At 46.2% G+C, this 26856-nt stretch overlaps 1 protein-coding gene across 2 annotated transcripts; it reads right to left on the bottom strand.

Annotated features, from left to right (window-relative positions):
* Nucleotides 1-790: 790 nt before the first annotated feature.
* Nucleotides 791-26856, bottom strand: wasla (WASP like actin nucleation promoting factor a). Of its 2 annotated transcripts, XM_066687128.1 has the most exons (11): nt 26114-26855; nt 20044-20178; nt 19002-19088; nt 17146-17242; nt 16008-16031; nt 12322-12505; nt 11718-11760; nt 10863-11016; nt 8530-9071; nt 8114-8222; nt 791-2088 (listed from the first exon to the last, which is right to left on the bottom strand). In XM_066687128.1, exons 1-11 carry the CDS (start codon nt 26216-26218, stop codon nt 2027-2029), a joined length of 1542 nt encoding a protein of 513 aa, XP_066543225.1. In that variant the 5' UTR covers nt 26219-26855; the 3' UTR covers nt 791-2026. The 2 variants fall into 2 exon arrangements, with proteins under 2 accessions (XP_066543225.1, XP_066543226.1); XM_066687129.1 differs by lacking the exon at nt 16008-16031 and having other exon boundaries at nt 26114-26856.

Below are 26856 nucleotides of genomic sequence, written 5' to 3'. Positions count from 1 at the left end.
GTCTTGACACACCACAGCAAAGTTCGATCGACTAAAATAAATGAGAAAAAAAGCATGACACTACATTGTGTGTGTATCTATATCTCCCAAAATACTGGGTGAGGAGATCTGTGATCAGAACAACAAACTGTCTAACACGTTTGCCTGCATAGAGATTATATTTTGCATGATTTATTGGTACATAACTTCTGACATATGTGTGACAATAGTTAGCATTACATACGCCAACCTGTTGGTTCATCAATAACACTCAGAATTGCTGCGACTCTATTATGTACAACCTCTAACGATTTCTAACGACACGGTCCGTTTCTCGTTCTTGTTCAAAGGTGGCTTAACCTCATTGTGTTGGGGCGCATTTTCGCGACCACAATTCTGATTGGTTACGTCAGTTAGCACAACACCAGGACATGGTGCATCATTTGCCGGCAATCGTTTTCCTGCTCCATTCACACAGACCCGTTTCCAGAAGATTGATGGCATCGAAATGTTGGCAATAACCCACTCACACAGACCGTGCCGGCAACAAAACACCACCAAAAACCCGGCAATCATTTCAGTGTGAATGGGGAATAACTGAATGCAAATGTTCAGACTAAGCTTAAATTTAAGTCTGAAAACTGTAGGAGATTTTACTCATGGCCCCAAACTACGAATTATTTTCCAAAGCCCCTCTGTCCAACAAAAACTAAACCGACAAATGAAAGTGCACAATGAAAATAGAGTCGATACACATTTCAAACTTTTGGTAGAATGCAAAACACCCAAGAATCAAAGCACACACCAGATGATCCGTAAATATTAACATTTATTTCAGTATACAATTTAGTATCATTCCATTCCTTTTCCAACCTATTTGGAGGGTTTGACGTCGATATTGCGGTCTCTAATGCATCACAAACCCCAGGAGAAAATGAAAGATTGTAGAAGTCAACCATGTACAACAATACTGTTAGAAACAGCGATCATTACTACACAAAGGTTCAAGAGTCTTTACAGGCATTTTATTTATTTATTTTACCTTGCAAGTGTCAAGCAACAGCCCCTCGGAAAAAATCCTAAATGAGAGAGGATTCGTCCCTTGCAGCCTTTAATATATGAACCGACGATGTGTAACAGTAAGTTGCAGGATTTTAAATAAACAGATGGCGTTAGTCTTTTTTTTTCCTTTCTTTCTTTAAATGAACACTGACCTGATTCCCACCAACATAATCTTATGATTGCTACAGTACAAAAGGAGAGACAAAACAAAGAGAAGAAAAATAAATTCTGTATGGATTTCCTAAACATAAACCAGGTATACAAGGTGCCAACGATAAAAAACAACAAAACGAAAACATGACTTCCTCCCTTGATGAGAGAGTGCTGCTACACTGTGACAGACATTAACGACGTTGACGTACGCCTGTAGTGAATTCTCGGAGCCATTAAAGCATATTGCTGAATACAGGATCTGTACCCTTTCGTAGTGACTTTTCTCTTCTCGATCGTGCAAAAATAGATCTACCTCAGCGTCCGTTTATCTTTACATTGGAAATGACGGGGCTAAGAAGTCTAAGAGCTGAATCTTTATAAAGAAAAAAAATAGTGCTATACTAGGATTTTAATAAGAAAATTTAAGGTACAGAAAAGTTGGGTATGAAAATAGTGTTATCTTGCATTTGCTAACAATTACAACATGGAGGACTTTTTTTTTTTTTTTTTTTTTCCTCGTCAGTTTTACTTGACACCTTCCTCAACTCCCTCAGCGATGAAAGAAAATAACATTCAGATCTAGCAGTCAAGTGTTCGCCCCGAGTGTTCGTCAGATTGCACGCGGTTAATAGGGAGTAACTTTACAGAAGAAACGGGACAAACCTTTACAGATTAAATGAGGTATTGCACAGATTAATTAAAAAAAGCAGAAGGCAACAAAAATATACAGCAAAAAATCGATAGAACATTTACATTATCATTTTAATAAGTTTTTTGTAGAGAGACTCGAACATATTCAGGGTTTTGATCCGTCCACAGAGGAGGAGCAGGACTAGTCGTCCCATTCATCGTCCTCGTCGAAATCCTCCTCTTCGTCGTCGTCGTCGTCTTCATCTGCGGGGAGAGAGGAGACGGACTTAAAAGCGGGGCACGGACCCTCAACCTTACGCTTCCAAGACACGACACTAGATGTGAAAATATGTATCGAACTGTGCGGTTAGAATTACTGGCATGAGCACACACATCACCCCCGACATGCCACCCCCCCCCCCCCACACACCGTTAAATATTTCTAATTCCCCAGGAAAGCCAATTGGATTGACAGATGATAGTAAAAGGTCATAAGAGTGGGAGTGCTTTTTACTGCAGCCACTGGGACATCGTTCGAGCGGCCAGGGGAGAGGCAGGGCAACAAAGGCGCCCAGGACCCGCTTCACGAGGGAGAAGCCCGTGAAGCCTGCGGAGACGCTCCCGTTTTTCCAGGACTTCGTGGAGGTGGTTCAGTCCTCCTGGACGCAGCCAGCGTCCAAACCCGTGACATCACGTCAGGCGGAGCTGAAGTGTGCCACAGAGGGGGCAGAACAGACGGGAGGGAAGGGTCCCAGGCCCATCGGCGACTGTCTCATGCCTGGTCCAGGCCAACACGCTGCCGGGGAAGGAGCCCCTGTGCCCCAACAAGCAGTGCCGCACCACAGACCTAATGCATGAAAAAACACGGCGGAGACACTGGTGGTCAAGGCGGCAGGCGCGGTGGCAACGAGCGCCCTTCAGCGGCGGACGGAACTGGAACGGACGGCTGCCTAGATGACAGACCTCCTCAGAGGAGGGAAAGTAATGGGGAGATCTCTGGCAGCAATGGTTGTGTCGATGCGATATCTCTGGCTGACACAGGCCAAGCTGCCGGGAAGTCTGTGCTACTCGAGGCTCCTATTACACCGGGGCAGACGTTCAGGGAGACTGTAGACCTCAGCACTGAGCGCTTGGCAAAAGCCATGGAAACGGCTTCCAAATATGCTGACCTGCAGCAGTCACGCCAGCCTCAGTCACGCCAGCCTCAGTCACGACACTGGCCCTACCCACAGCACCAGGGAAGGCAGTGGGTTAGGAGGAAAATCCCCCACAACATCAACATCATCATCAACATCAACAACAACAGTGCCCAAGGCAGCTTCAGACGCAGGGGCCAGATGCAGCAAAGGCGTAAGAACAGGCTCTCCGTCTGGAGACCTAGGAACAAAAGTGTTCCCTGTAACCCCCCTGAGAAGTCGCAGGATTGTCCCTGAAGGGACGCGGCCGCCATCACCACCTCCACCACCCCCACCACCCCCAGACAGACCGACCGGACTGTGCCAATGGCAAACCTGTACCCAGGACTCCTGGGTACAAATGACAATGACCCACGGATACACCCTCCAATTCCACTCTGCCCCCCCTTCAGGGGGGTGCTGACCACTACTGTCGGATGCCCCAGAATGGTGAGAGCTCTGTCGCAGGAAATCTCTGCAATGCAGGAGAAACGAGTGATACGACTAGTGGTCCCAGAGGACTCTCGAGCAGGGTTCTACTCGGGGTACTTCCTAGTGCCAAAGAAGTATCCTCCACGTCAATCGACCTCAGGGATGCCTACTTCCACGTCCCCGTCCTCCCAGCGCACAGGGCCAGGCGTATGAGTTCAGTGTGCTGCTGTTCGGCCTCTTTCGCCCCACACTTCTCAAAACGCATGGATGCAGTCCTGGCCCCCCTCAGGACAAAGGGGATACAGATACTGAACTACCTGGATGACTGGCTGGTGTGCGCAGACTCCAGGCAGAGGAACATATGACAGAGGTCATAGGACACACGACTACATTGGGTCTCTCTGTTCACACAGAGAAGAGCTCTCTCAGGGAGGTCCGGACAGCTCAGAGTGGAGGCTGAATCCTCTAGTGGTGGAACAGATCTGGGAGAAGCTGGGACAAGCTTGGGTCAACCTCTTCACTACACAAGCGACGACCCACTGCCCTCTGTGGTTCTCACTGGAGACAGGAGGGGGCCCCCTGGGTGTGGACACCTTTGCTCATCCATGGCTGCGGGAACTGCTGTATGCCTTCCCCCCACTGCCACTTCTTCCACTGACACTGGAGAGGATTCGCCAGGAAGGAGCCCAAGTCCTCCTGATCGTTCCCCGGTGGCCGAGACAGTTGTGGTTCGCGACGCTGGCACAGAAGCTCAGCTTACTTCCTGGCGACCCAATTTCTCAAGGGTGCGAGACGATTGAGAGCAGCAGTAAAAGACAATTCCGGCCTGGGGATTGGAATTAGTTCTACAAGGGCTTAGCGGAGCCCCCTTTGAGGCCATCTCAAACGGCGCTCCGCTTCCTCTCGCTCAAGGTAGCCTTCCATGTAGTGATTAGGGATACACCGCTAAGTAAATGATTGGCCTATACCGATACCGATGTTTTGACATTTCTGTAACTTTCTACCCTGTCACAAATTAAATAAAAATGTTGCTTCTGATGAGGCTTCTAATTTCAGCTCAATTTAAATTATACAAGTTATTTTTTCCATATATTTGAATAAGAAAAGACCCCATTCAGACATAGGATAAAAGGCCACCACTTTGATATATGATGCATTTTTTAGAAATGCAAGGTACGTAAAGGGAAACCCGTCTACAAAGCCGATACATTTCTTTCCTGTAACGGAGGCAGTCCATTTTACCTCGGGTTTGTATGAATGGGGTACAAGCGTTGGTGGCATTTTGTAATGAATACTGTGGTAATAGTTTCAATAAGAACACATTATTAGTGATTTCTTTACAGATTAGAGTATTTAATAACGTACAATATAGGCTAATTAAATATGCACATCTTATTCAAATTCTTCTGAAAATTATTCACTACTATAGTAGCAGGCTTCATGCATTATGCATGTTATCTGAAATGAGCGGGGAAGGAACATTTATATATATATATTTCAGACAGACAAGTTCATAACGTAGTTTATTACAGTAAGTTGCCAAAAAAACTAATTTTTAAACATTTACTTTTATGTGTTTCGTTTTAAAAACAAAGACCGAAAACAACACTGCGAGCGGTAGAGCCTGATGTGGAGAGGACTTTTGTGTATTTTATTCTTTATGCTTTACGTGATTGGAGGCAGCGTAATAAATACACTTTTCTGTTAAGAGATATTAAGAAGAGCTAAACGTGTATAGACATTATATTCAGACAAGCATTTCATTACCATAAGAAAACGTTTCCATGTGCAACAATAAAATAAATATTTGTTATTTATTATTATAACTAGTTAACTAAAGTGTGCACGTCTCATGGCGTTTATGGACGCATTTATTAAACCATTTCTTAATGTTTTAGAGGGAAACCCAGATCTGCTGTATTTAATTTATTCATTAATTTAACTTGTAAATGTGCACACGTTAACTGAATCGTGTTCTTACTGATCGTGTATTCTGACACAATGCATCTGATCTCCTCCCTGTCTGTCTGCAAGTCAAGCACACTTCTCTCTTCTGAAAGGGAAGTATTTCCTCAGTGGGTGACGAACGCTTATAGCCACGTCTGGCAGCAGATAGTTAACCGGCCACAAAACCTGGACACGTCCGGACGCTTAAGCCAGTAGAAACGGGGCATAAGTGTGAGAGCTCTCACCTTATATACAACAAGCAGCCTGGCACTATATTATCTGTCATTGACACATGACTGGAGAAAAAAACGTTAGCCTATTATAAAAAATAGGTAAGCATGATGCCTTTTCAGACACCACAATCGGTCGCAAGTAATCTGCCATTTTAAAGTAGTCGGCGAATACCGATTATTACATTTTTTGCCTTTAATCGTCTGATACCGATTGTTGGCCGATTAGTCGGTGCATCGGTGAGGTAGTGATAACATTGGCAAGGAGAATTAGTGAAATTCACGCCTTGTCTGTGGATAAGGCCTGTCTGCTCTTCTCTGGAAGCAACGACAGTCACTCTGAGGATGAACCTGGCCAAGATTTCTGCCCGAGATCGTGTTGGCGTTCCACAATAATCAACCAATTGTCGTGGAGTCTATCCATCCCCCTCCACATACATCGGAAGAGGACCACAGAATACACACTGTCCGGGCATTGAGGTGCAATATGCGGAGGACTGCGCAGAGTCACAAATCCGACCAGTTGTTTGTCTGCTACAGTTCCACCACCAGAGGGCTGGAGGTTTCAAAACAGCAAATAGTGCACTGGGTGGCGGACATGATCAACTCACCTATGACACTGCTAAGGTCCCCATGCCTGAACGCATCTCAGCGCACTCTACGAGGGGACAGGCAACATCGTGGGCTCTCTTTCTTGGTGTCACATTTGAAGACTTGTGTAATGCTGCAACCGGTCCGGTCAACAGAGTACACGAGGTTCTACTGCCTCAATGTGGCTGCGTCCCACTCAGGTACTACAAGCAGCTGGCACTCAGGCACCATGAGGCTCTGCTGCGCTTGCCACGATGGGACTGGGGCTTAGATCAGGTGTCCGGACTCACGACAGCTCTGGTATAGTCTTCCCATTCGGTAATGGATGTCTTTTGATTTTAAAGGGAACGATAGGTTATTATCATAACCCCAGTTCCCTGAAAAAGAAAGACAGCCATTACCCTTCAGGGGTCGCTCGGCCAGATGACCTTCCTGATGAAGAAATGGCAGGGAGCTGCAGTCATGAGGAGACTTTTCACAGACGACAGGGGTGGGTCTTCCTCCTGCCAGCAGGGCCCCTATTGGGCAGCTTTGGTACATGTTTTCACTGACTGGCAGGTCAGAAGGCTCTTCCCATTCAGCAATGTCTGTCTTTCTTTTTCAGGGAACCATGGTTATGATGATAACCTATCGTTATACATCCTCCTTCTCCAGATCTGGAAGGCCGCCATTCTGTCATGGCAATGACATGTCAAACAGGAGATGCGTCTTCACACAGTGTCTCGTCACGATCTGGAACAAACCCCCCCCAGTGTTGCGGTTGAAGCCTTGGTCTGGGTTCGGTCAGGAGATGATGCTGGGCCCCCCAATAGCTGGAGCTGCTCGAGAGTGTGGCCCGTGCACTACTCAGGCTCTCGTTCGTCCCGGGGCAGAGCAGGTGTGGTATATCAGTCAGAAACCCACAGAGCCCAGACAGGCTAAGATCCGGGACCACAACTATTTCTAGACTTCCATGGAAGACCGGGCTTCCAGACAGGTTTTATAACCAGAGAAGTTCCACTGCCCCTTACAATCTTTCGCAGGCAATGTAAGGATATCAGTTTACACCTATATACCGTGTGAGTGGAAGCCTGCCTGTATGAAAATATACAACCCCCCAATCTTATGAACACTTTGGATGCCCAGCCCATATCTCAGACTGATCATCTTCCCCTCGCTGGGAGCTATTCTGGTTCTGATCCGCATCACGAGTGCCTGAATGCAGTCCAGGCATCCGCGGATTAATGTTATGGCGTTAATGTGTGGCCAAGCTGTATGCTGGAGAGGGACCAGCTAGGCATTATAAACAACTTGGACATGAGCAGTCCTGGTGGCAGGGATTTTCAACTGGAGACTTGTGCTTAGCAATATACATTATAAAGAGATAAAACATAATAAACATGATAGATAACCTTGTTAATACATTGAAAACACTAATTTATCATATAGATCAAGTGTTTTTGGTTTCATTTAAACAGATCTATATTTTTTTCCCCTCACACACCCCTTTAGCAGACAATATACACCTTCAGGGTCAGACTGAGGGAACTGAGCCTTTTCACCCTGGAACAGAGGAGACTACGTGGGGACTTGATTCAAGTCTTCAAAATCATGAAGGAAATCGATCACATCAAACCAGAGGAGCTTTTTCAGATCAGCAGGGACACACGCACCCGGGGACACAAATGGAAATTGGGCTTCAAGGCATTCAAGACAGAAAACAGGAGACACTTCTTCACACAGAGAGGCGTCACAATCTGAACAAACTCCCCAGCGATGTGGCTGAAGAGACAATTTGGGAACATTTAAAAACAGACTGGATAGGATGCTTGGATCACTTCGTTATTAATGGACACCAAACGAGCACGATGGGGCGAATGGCCTCCTCTCGATTGTAAACTTCCTTACGGCGGCGTTAAGAACCCAGACACCTACCAGAGGAGTGGATGGCTTTACTCCTCTTCTGCATGACCTCCATCAGCGCCCCCACGATGCCCGCAGTGGGACCTGGCGTTGAAGGGGCCGAGTCGGGGCCGTCCGCTACCTGCAACAGACAGATGAGTGGGTTTAGAGTGAGTGGTGAAACATTCTAGAGCAGGGGTTCCAGAACCCGACTCTGGAATTATTCCTCGTGAAATGAGGTAACCAAGACTTCTATTCGTTTACATTTCTTACAGTGTTTATCTTGTTACAGTGAGAAGAAAAAAGTGGTGGACCCCAATCATGTGACATAAATCCAGAGGAACAGCGATGTCACATGATTGGGGTCCACAGCATGTGCCTAATGTTACACTTCCTATGTGTTCGATGTCTGTGTTTATGGTGCATTCTGGGAAAGGGGAAGTTCTCACCGTCTTCAGTTGGATACCCTGTCGGATCTGGTCCAGCAGGGCGTCCCGTCCCACGTTGGACACCGGCCGGTTGTTCTGCTCCACCTTCTTCAGCTGGGTCCCCTCCCGGATCTGGTCCAGCAGTGCTGACTTACCCCCCAGTGGGGACTGCAGGTCCGTGTCCAGGGCGGGAGCTGGAGGCGGTGGAGGTCCGGGAGGCGGGGGTCCGGGCGGCGGGGGAGGTGGAGGAGGAGGCGGGGGTCCGCCTGAACCCAGACCGGATGGAGGGGGTGGCGGAGGCGGGGGCGCCGAGGGGGCCATGGAGGCGTGTGAGGGGGGCGGTGGTGGGGGTAGGTGGCCACGGGTCGGGGGTGGCGGCGGTGGAGGGGCTCCCATGCCGGGTCTGGAGGGAGGGGGCGGTGGCGGAGCGGCCGTAGGGGCCCGGGAGGGAGGAGGAGGTGGGGGGGCGCCTCTGCCTCTGGCTGGAGGTGGGGGCGGGGGGCCCGAGCTGTGAGGGGGAGGGGGGGGAGGAGGGCCTCCTCGAGACGGGGGCGGTGGGGGGGCTGGAGGAGGGGGAGAGAAGGAAGAGACGCATCACACCACGATACTAATTTCTTCCCTGACAAATATATGATTCTCAGCACTTTCTAATTCAACTTTGATCACTACCGGCTTCAGCAGTAGATAAAAGCTAAATTCCTCAGCAGTGGCGAGTCGTAAATTCATTATTGAACACAACAGCACAGTCGCAATTTAGATCAGTGGTTCTCAACCCTGGCCCTGGAGGAGCCCCAACCCTGCTGTTTTTTGTTCCAATAGAGCTCTTAATTACTTAATTGAACCCTTAATTGAAGTAGTTTGATTACATTTGAATCGGTGTTTAACTTTGTAAAAAGTTGGTTCCTTAAGAATTTCCTTAAACAATAATATACTTAAAAACCCTACGGTTCAAAATAACTGAAAGGTTCTGATTTAGGAAATTAGTTCAATTAAGGTTCAATTAATTAATTGAGAGCTTGACTGGAACAAAAAACAGCAGAGTAGGGGTCGGGACCAGGGTTGGGAACCACTGATCTAGAGAAACTAAAAGAAGTTTCCCCAACCATTAACCTGTCCCCTCGCTGACCAGCAGGCGGAGCTGTGTGCCTTGCAATTCAGTATTTCCCTCTACAGTTTCCAAAACACTGCGAGGAACACAAGCATTGTGTGAAACAAACAAACTTGTATTGAGGCGTAAATAAGCCCATGACTTGACTAAATCAAACCATTTTGTTTTTGGACAAGCCTGTCTACACCTCCTTCCTTGGCTACATACTTCATTGGTAGTTTTGTTGCTTGACTCCTTAGCGAGTCAACGCAAGACCAAACACACCCTGGAGCCAAGAAACGGCAGTTTAATCAGCGTTTATTATACTGCACTACAAGCTCATAACTGAAGAGCGAGTCGCACTTTCATCAAGTCATCGCAAAAAGGGCAGACACACTCCGTGCATTTAGTAGAAATCCAAGAGCTCTCAGCATCTAAAAAAAGGCTTGTTTAATACATTGTGCACAGTAATAAAAGTATTGTTTTATACTTCAATTAATGCAGATTGACTTCAGATAAATCAAACCCAAAACGCCACACACTTCACACACCAAACTCAAGCATGCGCGCACGCACACGACAGGAATTCTTATCACTTACAAAGGTGTCGTAAGTACTTATTATTGCGTTGCTTTAATTTGAAAGGTCTTTGGTCTAATAAGAGATTCATTTCTAAATAAATTGAACTAGTTTGAATGTCAAGGGTGCTCAGTCCCTTCTTGAAGACGAAAAGCAACCATGCATCTCCACACAAACATGCGAGTCTCACAGTCACCTACCACACCACCGCGGAGGACCTACGGGACAGAGTTTGAGGGACGTTAGTTGTGCCACCCCCTCACTACCAGCACCTCAAGTGTCACTCGACAGAGACACCAGATCTTGGATGACCTGCCCCCCAAGTTATTTTAGCTAGGTTAGCGCCAGACTTTATCAAGGCCAAGGAATCAAGCTGAATCAAACCCTAAATGCACTGGCTTTTTGAAAAATGAGTGTGAAGGACAAGATCACAGTTCAAAGCCTTGGGGCGGCCTGTGTTCATACAGAACTGCATATCCTGACACAGATCTATTGAACCCTGCACGGGACCGGCAAACAAGCTCTGCTTCGTTAGACAGGGTGGTAACAGATATTGAAACAACCACAACACCTATAGATCACAGGAAAAGTCATACTGCATCTCTCACGAGTCCGTGATAACCCGTGTGTACCGTTCTTGTTTAAAATTGAAGATTAATTAACACAAAATTGGCCGAGAAGGACTCACCTTGCCTGCGCAGCTCATTCTTTACCGCCTCCACCCCGCCCTTCTTCTCGATGAAGTCGTAGATCACTTTGGATGTTTCTTTGTCTTTCAGCTGTGCCTCCGAGATCCCACACATATCAAACAGGTTCTTCAGCTCCGGGTCTAAATTATTCAGCTGGGGGACCAGAATGAAACCCAAATAAAAAACTCAATCCCTCGGCCGCACAGGACGGAGGCGTTAATCGGGCGGGGGGAGGCTGAAACACTACAGGGACGACTCTCTGAAGGACTGCCTTGAACTGAAGTTTTGCTGAATTATTTTTAAATCTAATTTTTAATACAACTGCAACAGTATCCTCACACAAAGTCAAATTAAAGATATGGTTATAGTAATACAGGAACACACACCTAAACGCCAAGTTCAGAGTTTTGCAATTCCTCACTGTGCTGGAATATGGCTGCCACCCTGTGACCACTTCTTGTTACTGCAATTCTCCCACAGCCACGGCAGGGCAGAAAAGCATCAAACATGGCACAAGCCCCCCAAAAATGATCGAATCCTCTTTATTTATTGTCTTTATTATTTAGCTTTTATATGCAGATATGCAGCTGGCAAAGAATAAAAGGCTTTCAGATCTCTTTGTGTAACCCGTGGAATTAATCCACTGTAACTCAAGACCTGAGAAAAGCTCGGTTGACAGGGGGGGAAAGAAAAAAAAAACATTGAGAACGTGTCTGTGGGCCGTCCCCACATACACACATGCTATTGTTCTGACTGGGTCACATGACATTCCACACGCTTCTAAACTCAAAACACAATCACCTACGCAGCTCATCCCCCCATGTACTCCAACGCTTAATGTCCACTGTACTTACATCAAAGCCTGTGTTTGGATCCCAGCCAACGTGTCCAATGTGCCTAAAATAAATCAATTGTAAAGATAAGCACACTGTTGAAGTATAAATAAATAAATAAATAAATAAATAAACAAACGAGATATCAATCACTAGCAAAAACATTTGAAATCAAAACATCAATACAATGTTTTGGTACAGCACTGCTAATGCTATACAAAACTATGCATAACCTCAATTCGAATTTAAATACATCCTTAAAACAGCATGATGGCAGGTATAAGATTACGCACAGTGGGGAAACAATCACGGCAACTCTAAACGGCAGGAAGCGTTACAGGAATAAGAACACTTTAAAGTTATCAAAGCGAATTGTAGAAATAAAAGGTTGCAGACAAATGTGCCCACATCCTCTTAAGGGAGTTTGATCAGCTGGAGTATTCACTGCTCCCAGGAGAATAAAGCACTCAATGATCTTGACAAAGGCACTGCTGATAAATTAGTGTAGCTTAATGAGGAGTATCGATTAACTGAATTAAAATGGTGAGTAACACTGGCTCAAATAAGAAAAGTCTAGACTGCATCTTGGTCAAGGGAAACACAGGACAGAGGACAACATTCTTACTGGAAGTTGCTGGGGGTCCCGATGTCTGCCTTGGTCAACTTCTTCTTTTTCCCCTTGACTTTCTTCTTGTCCTTGACGAGGTTGGGGTGCAGGATGTTGTTGGGAGCGTGTTGGGAGTTCGAGTACCGCATGTTCGTGATTTCTGGATTCTTTATGTCCACTGTGGCCATGGGCAATGCAGGTCCTAGGGGACAGAACACAGGACGGCTCGTCAGCTACACTTTATCCTCGTCTTTTTGATTCTTTGCTCTGCAGCCGCTCTGCTGTGAGGGGGCAAGTATGTCTCACTGCCGCCTTGGACTAATTTCAGTGCTGGAAGAAATCAGCCCTATTAGCACAAATTTTCTGACTTACTGATCTGAAGGGTTTATTTCCAACACTTATTGTATAAGGATGGGCTACGGCACCCATCTAATGATCATTTGTACACAAATAAGTTAAAATTCTGATGTTATGGAATAAAATATGGCATGTAATGGAAGGAGCCGCAGAGCCGAAACACATACAAAATGTCCCCGGACTGTGAATTTACACAAAAGCTAGGAGCTTATAAACATCCAGAATTTCAGAATCATTTATATTTACATCCCCACGGCGGTAGTATGTGGACAATGTACTCTGTTCCTTATAAACAAACAAAAGCCTTCCTCTTCCTCCCCTTGATTAGAACAATAAAAGGGAATTTAGGAATTGCAAACGTCTCCTGGTACAGAACAACAAAATCCGCATGAACCGACGAACAGGAGAATTTTCCTGGGAGGCCAACATTCAGAGGGCAGTAAAGAATCAAAGAAACTGCAACCCGGAAGTCCCCGACCGGCCAAAACGCACCCTTTACGTCGCAACCACCCAACACGCATACCTACCTCTGGCTTTGCCTGTCCGTTTTTTAAGGTGAAACGCAGCGCACGCAGGGCTAAAGTAGTTCATGTTACGGTCCTCCAGAGCACCCACGTTCACATCTAACAGGAACTTCCCCATCAGGAGGCAAGAGCCCTCGCCTCGGGCCACGGAGGACAGGGGCAGATAGAGCTCGTCTTCGGGCAGGACGAGGCAGTGCAGGGGCCCGAGGCAGCCGCTGACCTGGTAGCCGCTGTCTGTCAGCTCCTCGGAGGGAGTCCCGGAGAAGGTGGTGCAGAACATGCAGCAATGTACGCAAGCACACACACACACAGATCCAGGAGAGTGTCGGGCTCCTTCAGTCCATATGGCACAGGCGTCTCTGGGAGAACTAGCTCACCGGGTGGGAGCACAGTGAACCCATTGTTTCATCACAGGCACAAACCAGCTCCCTCCTCCACCCTCTCAGTCCGCCGTGCCCTGTGGCTCTGCTTCCGACAGGGCGATGCATTTCGAGGTCAGTACAATCACGCCCGGCCCTCTCTCGACCCCCCACCCCCGCCTCGGACAGCCCGGACAGGCAGGAGAACTCGGAATGGAGCTTTAATCCCGAGAAATTACAAGTCTCACTGTATTTTACATAACCATTAAACCCGACGCTAATCCTGACAAATCCTCGAATTCCCTCTAAACATTTTAAATCTCCATCAGCACTGCAGCCGCCTTACACTGCCCACATGCGAGGCAGCGGCGCGAGGCCCGCAGCGGACCCGAAACACCGGCCTCGGCAGTTCTGCCCGTTACACAACACACAGGGATTAGTCTGAACGGCTTGCAGCTTTCTCCTGCACTGAAGTAAGGGTAATTTCTCAATGACAAATAAGCTGGCAAATTGAGATCAACTGCTGCAACACACGGTCCATTCAATATTTCTTACGTTTTAAAAGAGATACAAAGCGGCAAATAAGAAGTTATCTGCCCTAGACTTCTTACAATCCAGTCTGGAGTGCAGCTGTAACCCCCCACCCCCTCCCCCAAGGGTCTACCCGATTCAGAGGATTAATAAATGGGAATTTTGTTACACTTCGGGCTCTTTTAAAGCACTTGCTTGGCACCCAATTGCACGTCTACTGAAGCAGGCCCTACACTGTCCCTGTGTGTTTGTGTATGAATCTGGGAGACAATGGCAGTCGCACAAATGGTGTTCCTAGAAACACCGTCCTAATATGCTCTACAGGAGTGTTAATGCGGTTGGTAAAAGCATATTAAAAGCTTAAAACTCCAACCACCACGTTAAACCGATCAACTTCCAGACCAATATTAGTTGTACGAGTAGTGCACTAATGCGGCAAGACTGTTGCCTTTTCTGCACGGAAGTAAAAAGAGGAGCGCGGGGAACGCATGGGTGACCGGGCCTGGTTACTCTGTAATCGCACTGCTCTCACTCCGGTCTGGAGGGCCACCGAGGCCCCAGACAGCTGTGTACTCGTGAAATATCAGTTCCTCGATTCTCTGCCCGACTCTTTAAAGTCACAGACATTCATGTACGTACACAAACACGGACCCTTGATTAACCTGTGTGATAATTAGATAATTTTATAAGATCACTGGGCCTGAATACACTTCACACCTTGAGTTGAAGGGACTGTTCTCTTGCTGAATTAACCAGAAATCACCATTTCTCCTCCCTATCCCCGTTTTGAACCATAAAACCAGCTGGACTGGGCATCCCTAGGGCCAGGGCTGTGCACCGCTGCTTTACCCATCTGGAACTCTTGCCCTTGGTCAGACAAGTGGCAGAGTCTACTGGAAAATTAACTACAGGTCGCACACACAGATAAACCGAAACGTAAAGGTCTAAAAAGTTCGCCAAGACAACTGTAAATGGGATCATTAACACAACAGCTCCCCAAGATGGTTGGGGAAGTAGGGTTCTTGCCTCATTAACTCAGTTCTGGGCGATTTTAAGTGTCCACACTGTCTCTGAATGGGCCTTAAGCAACTCTGATGGCAGCAGTAGGATACGAAAAGGATAAAGTGCACAACAGCCAGCAGATTCAGAGGCAGGTAAATACCAACCCTCAGGGAAAACAAATCGCAAAGTGCTGCGTTTCCAATTCCACGAACTGGGATGGACAGCTTTTCCATTTCCTCGTCTCCTTTTTTTAATTTGACTCTCCCGCTGAAGGGAACCATACAGTGCGAACCCAATTACGTCCGCAGCCCCCGGGAGAGCAGGAGTCGTTCATCTTAAGGCTGAGGTGATTACCGAGGGAGGGGAGGGCGATACATTAGAAATATCCGGCGTCCGAGGGAGGCCGAGGTCTGCGGGTCAGTGCTGAGGGCAGGGGTCCAGCCAGGGCTTCACACCCAGGCCGAGGAGAGAGTGAAGCCAGGAAACCCTCTGCATCAACTGACACACGACCAGCTTGCCAACACATCAGCGAGAAGATGCCATAGCAGTCCCTCTCATGGCATTTCAGCACTGAGGTGTACCTGGCTTTCCAAGTTCCAACAATAGATACATAATATCACCTTCAAATCTTGGAAAGGGAAAGGTTTGGACTAAAATTGCAAAAGATGACAGAAAAATATGCTAGCTGTGTGTAAACTACAGGCTTAAATTAAACAGCCTTAATAGATTTTTTTAAAAGCTCCAGAAACAAATTAAAACACAGCAGGTCAACTCCAATTGAATAGTTTCAAAATCTGAGGTTTATTTAAATCACTATCTAAAGTCTCATTTTTGGTGTTTCACGGGTCTTGAGAAATGTCTGTTGTTAACTGGAGAAAGGATGCTTTTCCTGGTATAATTATATGTAAATTTAACGTAATCAATAACCTACCATTTGGAGGGTCGCGTCTTTTTTCTGCAAAAACAAAAAATTCACGTCATTAAAATTGAGCAGCGCACGCCAGGCGGTAGAAATTAGTGAGAGAGCGAAAGAAAATGAAGGCGAGGAAACTAGGAACTCCAGAGCACACCAGATTCTTACAGAGGACGCTAAAAAGCTGATGTTTGTTAGTGAGTTGACACCTGGAATGGACAGACACACGTCGACAGGAGAGAGGAGAGCTTTGCGACTGCTGAGCAGAGAGTAAGAGAGACATCTAGTCAAATTAGTGTCAAGTGTCAAGGCCTCCCATTTTAATCAAGAAAAAGAAAACAATCCACTGCCCCCAACACCATCAAGCTGTGGGTCAAGAAGAGCAGAAGTAGTATTTAATCTCTGCTTTCTCCTACCAGTCTCAGTCAAGCGGAAACAAGAGCCTCCCACCAGAGAGTAACGCAGAACCAACAGACACCACTCAGATAACAGTCACTGTGTCGATGTACACTATAGGGACATTGCCCTTTCGGATATACCCATTTTGAATTACAGGAATATAGCTAATGCCCATAGCAGCGATTCCTTCCTGTATATCGGCATAAATTCACTGGTAAATGGCGGCTCAGAGCTTGGTCTATATATCTTGTATTTATATTCCTATATATCCGATAAATCTGGACGATTTGGAGATTATAATTAGGATGTAACTCTGCAAAACTTGGTAGGTTAGTGGCTGGGGACAGTTGGGTCCTGCTGACGGTTAGGACAGTAATCTTTAGGCCTGAATATACCTACCTGGTGCCCAAACTGGCATATTACAACTAGAACTCTTTAAAGGGCCTTTAAAATCCATAATAACTGGCATTCGCAGCAAGAGTAGCTATTTAAAAGTCAAGTAGGAAGGATTTAGGCGATCCCAGTCTCAAAAGTAAACTCGCTTTTGATATGGACTTATTGAATTGTTATTTTTAAGTCAAGACTGCTTGGAGATGTCTTCTGAGAAAGGGCACCAGTGGATAACAGTCACTGTTACAGAGGGCTTTCTGTACAGGAAGTAAAAAACAGTTAAAGCAGGAAGGAGTTTCCTACGAAGAGGGAAAAAAAAAGAAAAAGCGAAGGAATCACAGATAACAGGCAGAAATGACAGATTTACCTGTTCTTCTCTGTCGCCGTCCAAGCAGATCTCCAACCGCTGACCTGAAGCGCTTGGCTTCCTCTTCACTCGCAAAGTTAAGCCCAACCTGACACGCCTGAGGAAAAACACACGTGGAAATCAGGACACAGGTTTCCCCCCAGGCATAAAAAACCAAAAACACACTACATTCATTTAAAAACTTATCTAGAGCTCTAAAGACATTTGTGTTTAGTCGTTTGGGTCCATAATAGCGTGAGGACCTATATGTTCAAGTACTTTAAAAAGTCAGTTTAAATCAGGCAACTGACAGGAATCAGTTATGGGGTCTTTATAACATCACAACAGATGTTCATCTATTTCACAGTCCGAGGCAGAGGGGAGGAAAGGGAACTCAGGCCAAACTGAAGAAGTCTTCCTGTTCGGCATCAAAAGAAAAGTTCATCACTTCATTTACTCCCGTCCCGACTAATAAAAATACACCCCTAGGCTTTGAAGCACAGCCTTCTGCTTCTCAATGGCAGCTTGAAAGATGACAACACGCCGAGAACGGAACCACAGGCCGGCAATTCACAGAAAAACCCTAACCTCTTCACTGCGCCTGATAATGATTTACATCCTGGACTATCCAAGACACAGCCCAGCAGGCCTACTGCTCCAGGATACGTTACAACCACAAAAAAATACAATGAAACAAAGACAACATCTGGTTAAGAGCAGGGAGAAGATGAGAAGAACAACATCTCAAAGCTGTTCATTACCCTTCCTGACTTAAAAAAAAAGTCCACAAGCAGTAAACAAAGAAGCTTAACGGCACCTGGATTTTGCTCAAGGTCTAAATGACTGAGAAACACCACAACGCAAAGTTGCCCAAAAATTAGCACGATTCTGCGTGAGCTTCACGTCTGCAATGCAATTTATCTCCACTGAGGGGAATCTGGCCACAAAAGGACCTTCTTCTAAAGGCACACTGTCTAAACAAAGGACAATATATTCAGTATTGTGTGTCAACATGGCGTATATATGCTTTCCACACCACAGCGCATGGAAAATTGTCGGAGTAAACCACTTGTATGTTGTATACTGCAAGATTTTATTTAACGTGGAGCACTACTGCACTAAATCTCTGACATCAGGCATTTCTAGAGGAGAAAAAATGTCCAAACACACAATAACAAAGCTTTTTTTCCCCTCCCCTGTGTTCTTGGGACTTGGAACTAAGTTTGCACGCCAGCCCAGGGAGTGTGACACAATAAGAGCAGCGGACTCCTCCAGTTACACGTGAAACACTGACGTGACCCCGATACCCCTGCCACGCTGAAGAGCACGCAAAGAGACAACATCCCAAACATTCAAACATCTCCTCATTAGTGTCAGAGCGGCTTGGCCACAACAAGAAGGCATTTAGGGGGAAAATACAGAACAAAATTAGCTCTAATCCTTTTGTCACACACACAGATACATATACATACACACACACTTCGATAAACACACATGACGGCTGCTGCTGGTGTGTGACAACGCAACGTAGGGCCTGCCAGCAACCATTACAGGATGACGGGACCAATTAGCTTCTGTGCAACTACTTCAAGAATACAAACAGTCTCTGGTGGGATGGAAGGTGTGGGGGGCAAAGTAAATGTAGGCCGAGTGCAAGAACAAGATTATCTGCCCCAAATCCCTGCCCCCACCCATGCACAATACCAACAGCACCAAGATAGAGAAACGATCTGGTTTTATCTTTGCCTCTGTGCAAACTGCTTATCGGTTTGCATAATTAATGCAAGCGATCGAACACACACCTTTGTCTTTTGCCTTTGAATGCGACATTAAACCCAGCCCTACAGCAAGGCTTCCTTTTCAAAATATATACTTACGTCCCCTACGAAGGAGAGAAAGTACGGTCTCGAAAAACTGTAACTGAAGTTGTTGTAGAGTTCCTGCTCCCACATCGTCTTCCCTTCCTGCACAGAAAACAGACATGTGAGAAATACAAATCTGAGGGAATAAAACAACAACCTGCAGGTAGTTTTTTTTGGTTAAAACTAGTATAGAATTTATCACAAATTGAAACACCTTGCTATACTACATTTTATCTGTAGAAAAAATACCACAGATGCAAGCAGCTGCAAAAAAACAACCAAACATCCATTAACAGCTTTGTGAAGAGATTGCATTCATGTTGCAGAATCTAAATGATTGACCCTGGGATATATTTAAAAGGAGGATGGGTTCGAGGAGGAGAGCTGACTCGAGTCAAGAGTGCTACAGGTACACACAAACAGGCAAGACGAACGTGACATTTCAGTCATTAGGCCTGTGCTTTAAAAAGCAATCAAAGCACTGACACAATGACATGTCAGCACAACACAATACATGCTCTGACAATACAGACAGAAGACCCTTGTCCCACGAGTGACAGCAAAATGCCACAAGACTCAAACGCAACACACAGAGCAACAGAACCAGTTTGGTGACATCACACTGAGTCAGCCCTGCTTTGTTTTTGCTTTGGTGATAAAACACTTCTTTACTAAAGACTGCAGTTTTGTAAGCAAAAAAAACACATGTAGTCGAACCCTCCTGTTGAAACCCTCCGGCTCAGGAAGTGGTTCAGTTTAGGTGACGCCTCAGCCATTCATTTTGTCCTGTTAAGAATTCTCTCAACCGAATTGAGTTCAAGCAGGGTGTGTGCGTGTGTGTGTTTAGAAATCTGATCGAAATCAATGGCGTGGCACTTGAAGGATTATACACCACGTCTCAACACTGTTTAAGCATCTGGACTCTGGATGGTCTCTCAGGGCTGAAGAAACATTCAACAAACTCTGCCGAGAGATCATCGCTCAGCACGGTTTACTTAACGCTTTTTACAGAGCCAGGCGAGTCGCAGAGTATCGCGCACAATCTTTCGCCCCTTACCTTGATATCGAATATCCTGATGAAGTACGAGCGCAGGGGATTGTCCTTCACCAGACAGGCCACACCGCAGCACTTCTTGGACCACACGGCATTGCGCTCGGACGCGTACACCTGCACCACGGCCGAGGACAGAGTCTGCAGGGGAAGGAGGAGAAGGAAAAGGAAGAGATGTACATTAGGCTTCATTATACAGTATGTGACTTATCTGACTCTGATTCACAACAGGCTCACCTGTCCTTGGAAGGTGTAATTGTGTCAGCTTTATTCCCCCCCCTGCTTTTCTACAATGCACAAATGTTGAGGAGGTATTGACTTATCCAAATATGAAATGTTGTGTTCGTTTACAGATATACATTTTTCTACACAATGAAAATACAGAACTTAAAGACTTCTACACACACACACACACACACACACACAACTTCACTGTGATTGTCGATAATCCAGGAAGCTTTCAGCTCAATGCATAACAATTATAAGGACTTTACTTCCACTAACTAGACAGTGCCTCTGTAAATAAAACAACCCCTCTGTCATCATTCCCGTGTTTCAAATCAATACCTAATTAAATCAAAATGTTGTTGCATCAGATCACGATGAACCAGGCGTTTGAAACTAAGCTTTTCTAGGCTGTGCACTCCGAGGAATCCGTCCTGGCAATTTCACCACGGGGTGGACAGCCAAGACGTCTGTGAAGGACATATTTTCCATAGCTACGCAGACCAAAATAACAATCGCCACAAAACAAAGCGCTCCGAACGGCACAGTCACCACTCCACGGGAGGACAGGGCGCTTTGAGAGCAGCGGAATTAATCGAATTTGGATAAACAAATCAGGTTACACATTTCATCAGTTGTGAATGGCACGCATCTCCCAGACAGGATGTGGGGGGGGGATACAGGGATCTATTACAATAAAACGAGCAGGTTTAGTTCTCAGTGTACGGGATGCAGGAATGCAGTAGTTTACAATCCTCTGACACTGGGGAGAGAATCACAAACATCAGCTGCAACCTCCTTCCCCACCCTCCCCTCATCACATCTCGTCCCTGGCCAGCTCACACCCAGTTCAACAACAACAATACAACTCTACAGTGGAAATCCTGTTTATCGTTTTCCATTGGTAATAAAACACCTCTCTATCCTATACAACATCAGATTGGCCACATTTATACTTGAACCCTTCACTTGAAACCTTGTTCTTCGCGAGTTCATTTAGTTTAGGTGATTTCAGATCCCTTTAGTTTGTGTCAAGCTTTCATTTGAACTCAGTTTAGACTCACTCTGCCTTCCTAACCCCACAGTGTCTGAACCAAAGATGCCAAAACACCCAGCTCCTGATAACTCCTGATAACTGAAAGTAGGGCACCCCATTGTGGAAGTGGTCAGCGATCTCACGCGCCGAGACACAGAAAGGAAACCGAACGGCGCTGCTCTCATTCCTCTCCGATTGAGTCACCGCACTACAGTTGTCAGAGCAGGGTGGCACAAAACTGCTGCTTTTGGGAGCCGGACTCGCGACATAAACCATTGCCATTCGCAGACGTGCAAACGTCTCTCGTCACGCTGGTTACTCAAACCCTGCCAACACATCTCTTTAAACTTTCTCCTCATCTCTTCACAAAACAAATCCAAACAGGAAGTAAAGCACAAAAACAAAAAAAGCACTAAGATGCCTACAGATTAAGTGGCATAATTTACGATGCATGCTTTGAAGAATTAATTGCAAGCCCTGTAACGGCTTCAGGATTCCACTACAATCACTAGCAGGACGGGGCTGGAAAGTATTTTACCCCGATCCGAACACAAACCTGTCGAGAGCGTCTCGTCTCGCAGGCTGGAATAAAACATTAAAGCGGCGAGACCCAGGCGGCTGATCGGCATTTACTGCGGCCTGGGGGAGCAGACTGCTTTTTATCGCCTGCCGCACAGTGATTTAGGGAGACGGCCGCACACTTCAGATGAAACGCTGAAGCAGTTATCAAAAGCAGCAGTAGGAACAAAAGACACGGAAAACGTCTTCACAGCAAGAGTACAAAGTAAGAAATGCAGAAGATTTCATATTTTTAACAAGACGGATAACACGAAAGCCTGGCCAGTTTGCATAGAAGCTTTTTCAAAAGGTAAAGACAGTACAAAGATACTTTTTAAATAATTTTACAAATCTTTCCAGAACAGCAGTGTTCCTCTTTAAAATCTGCCAGTACAGAGATGAATGAAGGTATGGGAGATTATTTACACAAGTCTACACAACATTCAAATTCTAGGCCGAGCAGAAAAACATAACCTTTAACCTTTGCCACTACATGCTTCAAGTGGATCTGAAAGGCCCCGAGCAAGGCCCTGTGAAACGACAGCCCTCGTTCCTGCTTGCGTTTCCCATATGTACAATAGAAGCAGAGAAAGATTACATTTCAGTGCCCCCCCTTAATCCCTACAACAAATTAATCAAACTCGGCACCAGCACAGCCCCCAAGGAAGAAAGTATGTAGGGATTTGCTGGCTGCAGGACAACAAACTGTCCAGCAGATTCTTGGTGGTAAGGAAAATGGGAGGAAAGCAGTCAGGGATGCGAAAACTTCCCAGAAAAGCAAACCACAGCATTTCCTGTGAAGTGAAGGACTGCTGACTGGGACGGGACAATCACGTATATCTCTGTTTTTGATTCCAGCCGTGCTGCACCAGTTTGGCTGCCGAAGCACTTTTTAGAGAGCAGTAACGCACTCCCAAGACTTCTGTGGAACCAGAAATCGATTTGTGGGACACCAGCTGTAATTGCATCAATGCAGAAGATATACAGACATAAAGCGTCACAAAACAGACTCTCTCCACACAGCGTATCATTTTGACTATATTGAGACAGCCAGCCCCTATATATCTGTACCAGCATGCGGAGTAAATCTGACCGACCGTCCTGTGAGAGCGGAGATAAGAGAAGCCTTCACCTTCCTTCACCGCAAAACACATAAATCACTTTCCATGCGGCATAACAGGAAGTGTGGATCCAAAATAAATCATACTGTGAGTTTACTAATGATCGGGGATGGTATCGCACCAATTTAAATCGAAGAATCTCTTCTATTCAAATCAGAAGTGGGCTGTGTGCGTGTTTGAAGTGGGATGGGGAGGAAATCGCAGAGGAAGCGATCCGTAATTCAATTAAACTTCCCCTTTTTTTATTGGCTTCGATTTCTTCTGCTTCTGTCTTATTATGTCTAATTAGGGAAGACATTATTATTATTATTATTATTATTATTATTATTATTATTAACAAGAAATAAGACTAAGTAGAAGAAAAATCTGCTAAATAAATCCTATGCATATAAATAATAAGTGCAGTGACACTTTCCTCTGAATTTTTATAAACTCCGAATGCCTTCAGAAATAATCACAGGTGGGGTAATAATGATAAGAACATGACACAGAGCGTCTTGGGAGAACCTGCTTGTGGAATCACAATCTGCAGAAGTCTGTGCAATCGCTAGGTCTCTGTGGATGCTCCTGAGCCCGTATCACTTTTGATTATCAGCAACAGCATGGGAAACCACTCCTGTCAAACTGGCTTTATCGTTAAGCTATTTCAGACACTGACTAAGGTATGCCACTTACTGACACCTGTTTAAACGGTTACATCACCGGCACGCACTGAAACTCCCCTGATAAGTCACCGCATACTGCAGTAATATTTGTATAATCGCAGGCGACTAATTTAGGAGATATCTTGTGCATTTTATGAAGGCTTATCAGTCACCAAGACTCAGGGCTTTGGAATTAAATACATATTAGTAACAAAAAACTAGTGAAAATGTTGAACACAGGCCAGGCTAAGTGGCAAATAACAGCTGTAATCCGCATTGATCAGCACTTTCTTAAGCTTTCGAACAGAACAGAAGTAAGTTGCACGAGAAACTGACATTAAACCCAGCTGTGGACGAGTTATGGAAACTCCAGCTTTGAGTAAAATCCCTCATGGCATCCATGTGTCCAAGAGAGGGTCATGTGCTCGTATAGCAGGTATCACAGTGCGTCTGTGACCTGACCCAATAGTTTCACCGCAGAGGAATCGGTCCAACCTGTTTGGCTGGAACAACATTGTTTCTTGTTTCTCAGCCAAACCAGCTGTTAGCAGAACACAAGGATCTAACAGAGAACAGAGAGGAATTCTAGCCTTGCAGAAAAAGCATCACGTAGAAGAGCTGGGGGTGAAAATGTAAACGTGAAACAGACATATCGATGTATAAAAGCTGTTCACCTTTTTATTTATTTTTAGACTGGACGTTAAACCCCTTGCTTCAATGTAAACAGAGGCAATGACATGCAGTATTAAAAAGCTGTGACTCAGCCATGAAAAACCGTGATAATCACATTCATGAAAAGCTATGTCGGGTTAGTTTGTAACTCCTATGAATCATTTTAATTCACAACTCAAATAGTACATTAACTGTTTCCAGTGTAGCATTAAGACTACTAATTTCCAACTGGGCTAACAATTGTAGACATGCATAAAGTTGTTAAATGATGCAATCTGAACATTGAGGTCAGCTATATCATGTGGAATATTTAATAAGTAACCTGTAAGAAAATGTTAGGCATTAAAAAAATGTAATCTTTAAGATATTCCTGATAATAAAAAGTCCACTGTGAAAGAACCGAGCAGGCTTTCAGGCTTGTGAGTTGTGCGTTTTTACACTATCGTTTGAATGCTAATGGAATGCATGGAAACATTTTGACAACATATAAACACAATTCACATTTTGCATACGTTTGATCACATGGTTGCTAAAACTACTGACATTTACAATAGCATATGCAATCTTGGGGAAAGAGCAAAACAAACCCAATAAAATAGTTAAAAATGCAATATTTAACCACCTTTGAACTATATCTGGGTCGTATTTGTGTGACATATGACCAAGGTGAATATAAATGCATGCACGCATCACTGGTTACAGTGTATAATGGTGCTGTAAAGCAATGCTAATGAGGCTGTCAGGGAACAAGCAATGCATTTACGGCTCCATCAGCAGCCTTAGCAGCGACCCCTTCAAGCTTTGCTCAAGTTGACTCTTTAAAGACACTATGGAAGCTCAAACCGATTCTTCTTTATCATGGGTTATTACTACACGGTTCACCTGCTGCTAAACTGTGTGCTTTTCTCATGACACGTTTCGTGATTAAGATCGCAGCCAGTAAGTTCTGGTCAATGTTTAACTACCTGAGGAGGAAGCTGCTCTCTGCTGAAGGGCGCAAACTCGGGCGCACAGGTGAACCGAGCAGGCAAAATGGGCGTCATATGTCAGGGCAGAATAAAAATAATAAAACAAATATCCATTACGCCCTGGATCACTTTGTTCTGTAGCTGATGGAAATGCACAGGCCTGTCCCAACAAGAACTAGCGCTGATGCAGGAATTACTCACCCAGTGCAATGACCAATCACTCCATTAAAAACGCACCGTCAAGACATTAAACAAAACAAGACTCCAATATGACTGCATGATCAGCTTACAACGGGGGAAGAGAGGGGGGAAAGGCGGCGTTTTAAACGTGGGTAGCGCAGATGTCCGCAGTTCTGCGCCAGTCTGCCTGACTCCACCAATGGGATCGGTGGGATTGTGCAGATCTGCGCACAACTGCGCTTGTACAAGAACGCGACCATGGATTAATTAAAGATGCGCTTCTCGCCCAGTAATACGAGTATGTGTGCGTGTGTGCAGGAGGGGGTTATGCAATGGCATCCCACACACAATCCGCTCCCCAGTTGATGCACTTCCCAGATCCATCTGCAATCCGGGCTGAAGTAAACAGCCCTGCGAGCAAAAGAAGAAAGTGTGTCCGCTGTGTCAGTCAGCGCGGAGGCCTCGGCGCGGCGGTGCCCTGTTTACCGAGCTGCTCCCTGCCCGGTCCCGGGACACACGCACACCCCCCTGCCCCTGCACCCGTGATCCGGGGGGCGACCCCGACCCGCAGCTGTCCGGTGCCCCCCCACCCCCAGCTCCCCCGCACCGAGCATGCGCGGACCCCGATCCCCGGGCCGGCGCGAGCCCAAGTTCGTAAACACGCAAACTTACGATGCATTTCCTGCCGAGGTAATTGAAGAGGCAGTCGTTTTCTTGCGGGGTCAGGAGTATGGAGCCGATGTTCGCCATCCGCCGCTGCGGGTGTTGGTTGTTCATTGTATCCCCCCCACCCCCACCCCTCCAAAACACACACGCAAAAACAAAACACTAAATCTCTCTATAAAAACCAGTCTGTGCGCTCAGATGTGTGCAGGCATGGATCGGCGTGGCCTTGCGCTGGCGCTGGCGCTGCCTCTGCTCATGGATGCTGCAGCGGGGTGGCTTGTCTTGTCCCCAGATGCCGAGGTGAGGCGCAGGTCCTCCGGGCTGGATGGGTGGGGAAACACGACGCCAATGCCCCGCCAGTCGCTCCCAGTCGGCCCAGACACTGGTTTCTCCGGGAGAGCGGCGAGTGCAAACTTTCACGGCAACTCCAGCGAGCGGCGGCGGCGGCGGCTCACTCCAACATGGCAGCAGGAAGACACAACCACTTCCCAGGAAAGCGGGGGGAGAAGCGGGATAACCTCACGGTGCAGACGGGGATTTTTTAATTCGTAGTCCTGCCTTTAGAAAGAGCCGTGGTTTGGCAAAAAGGGACGTTTGTGGAAAATGCACAGCCTCCGCACTTGAGAAGGATGAACAGTGTCCCGGGAGCGGCTTCGCACAGCGGCGGGGGAATCGCCTCCTGGGCTGAGAGAATGGTCCGCTCCTGTTTGCTGTGGGTTTGGTAACACCGCTGCAGTGTGCGGAGGGGT

This window comes from Amia ocellicauda, chromosome 15 (genome assembly GCF_036373705.1).
Source record: "Amia ocellicauda isolate fAmiCal2 chromosome 15, fAmiCal2.hap1, whole genome shotgun sequence".
NCBI classification, from domain to species: Eukaryota; Metazoa; Chordata; class Actinopteri; order Amiiformes; family Amiidae; genus Amia; species Amia ocellicauda.
Note: the sequence above shows the minus strand (reverse complement) of the source record. Positions and strands in the feature narration are given on the sequence as shown.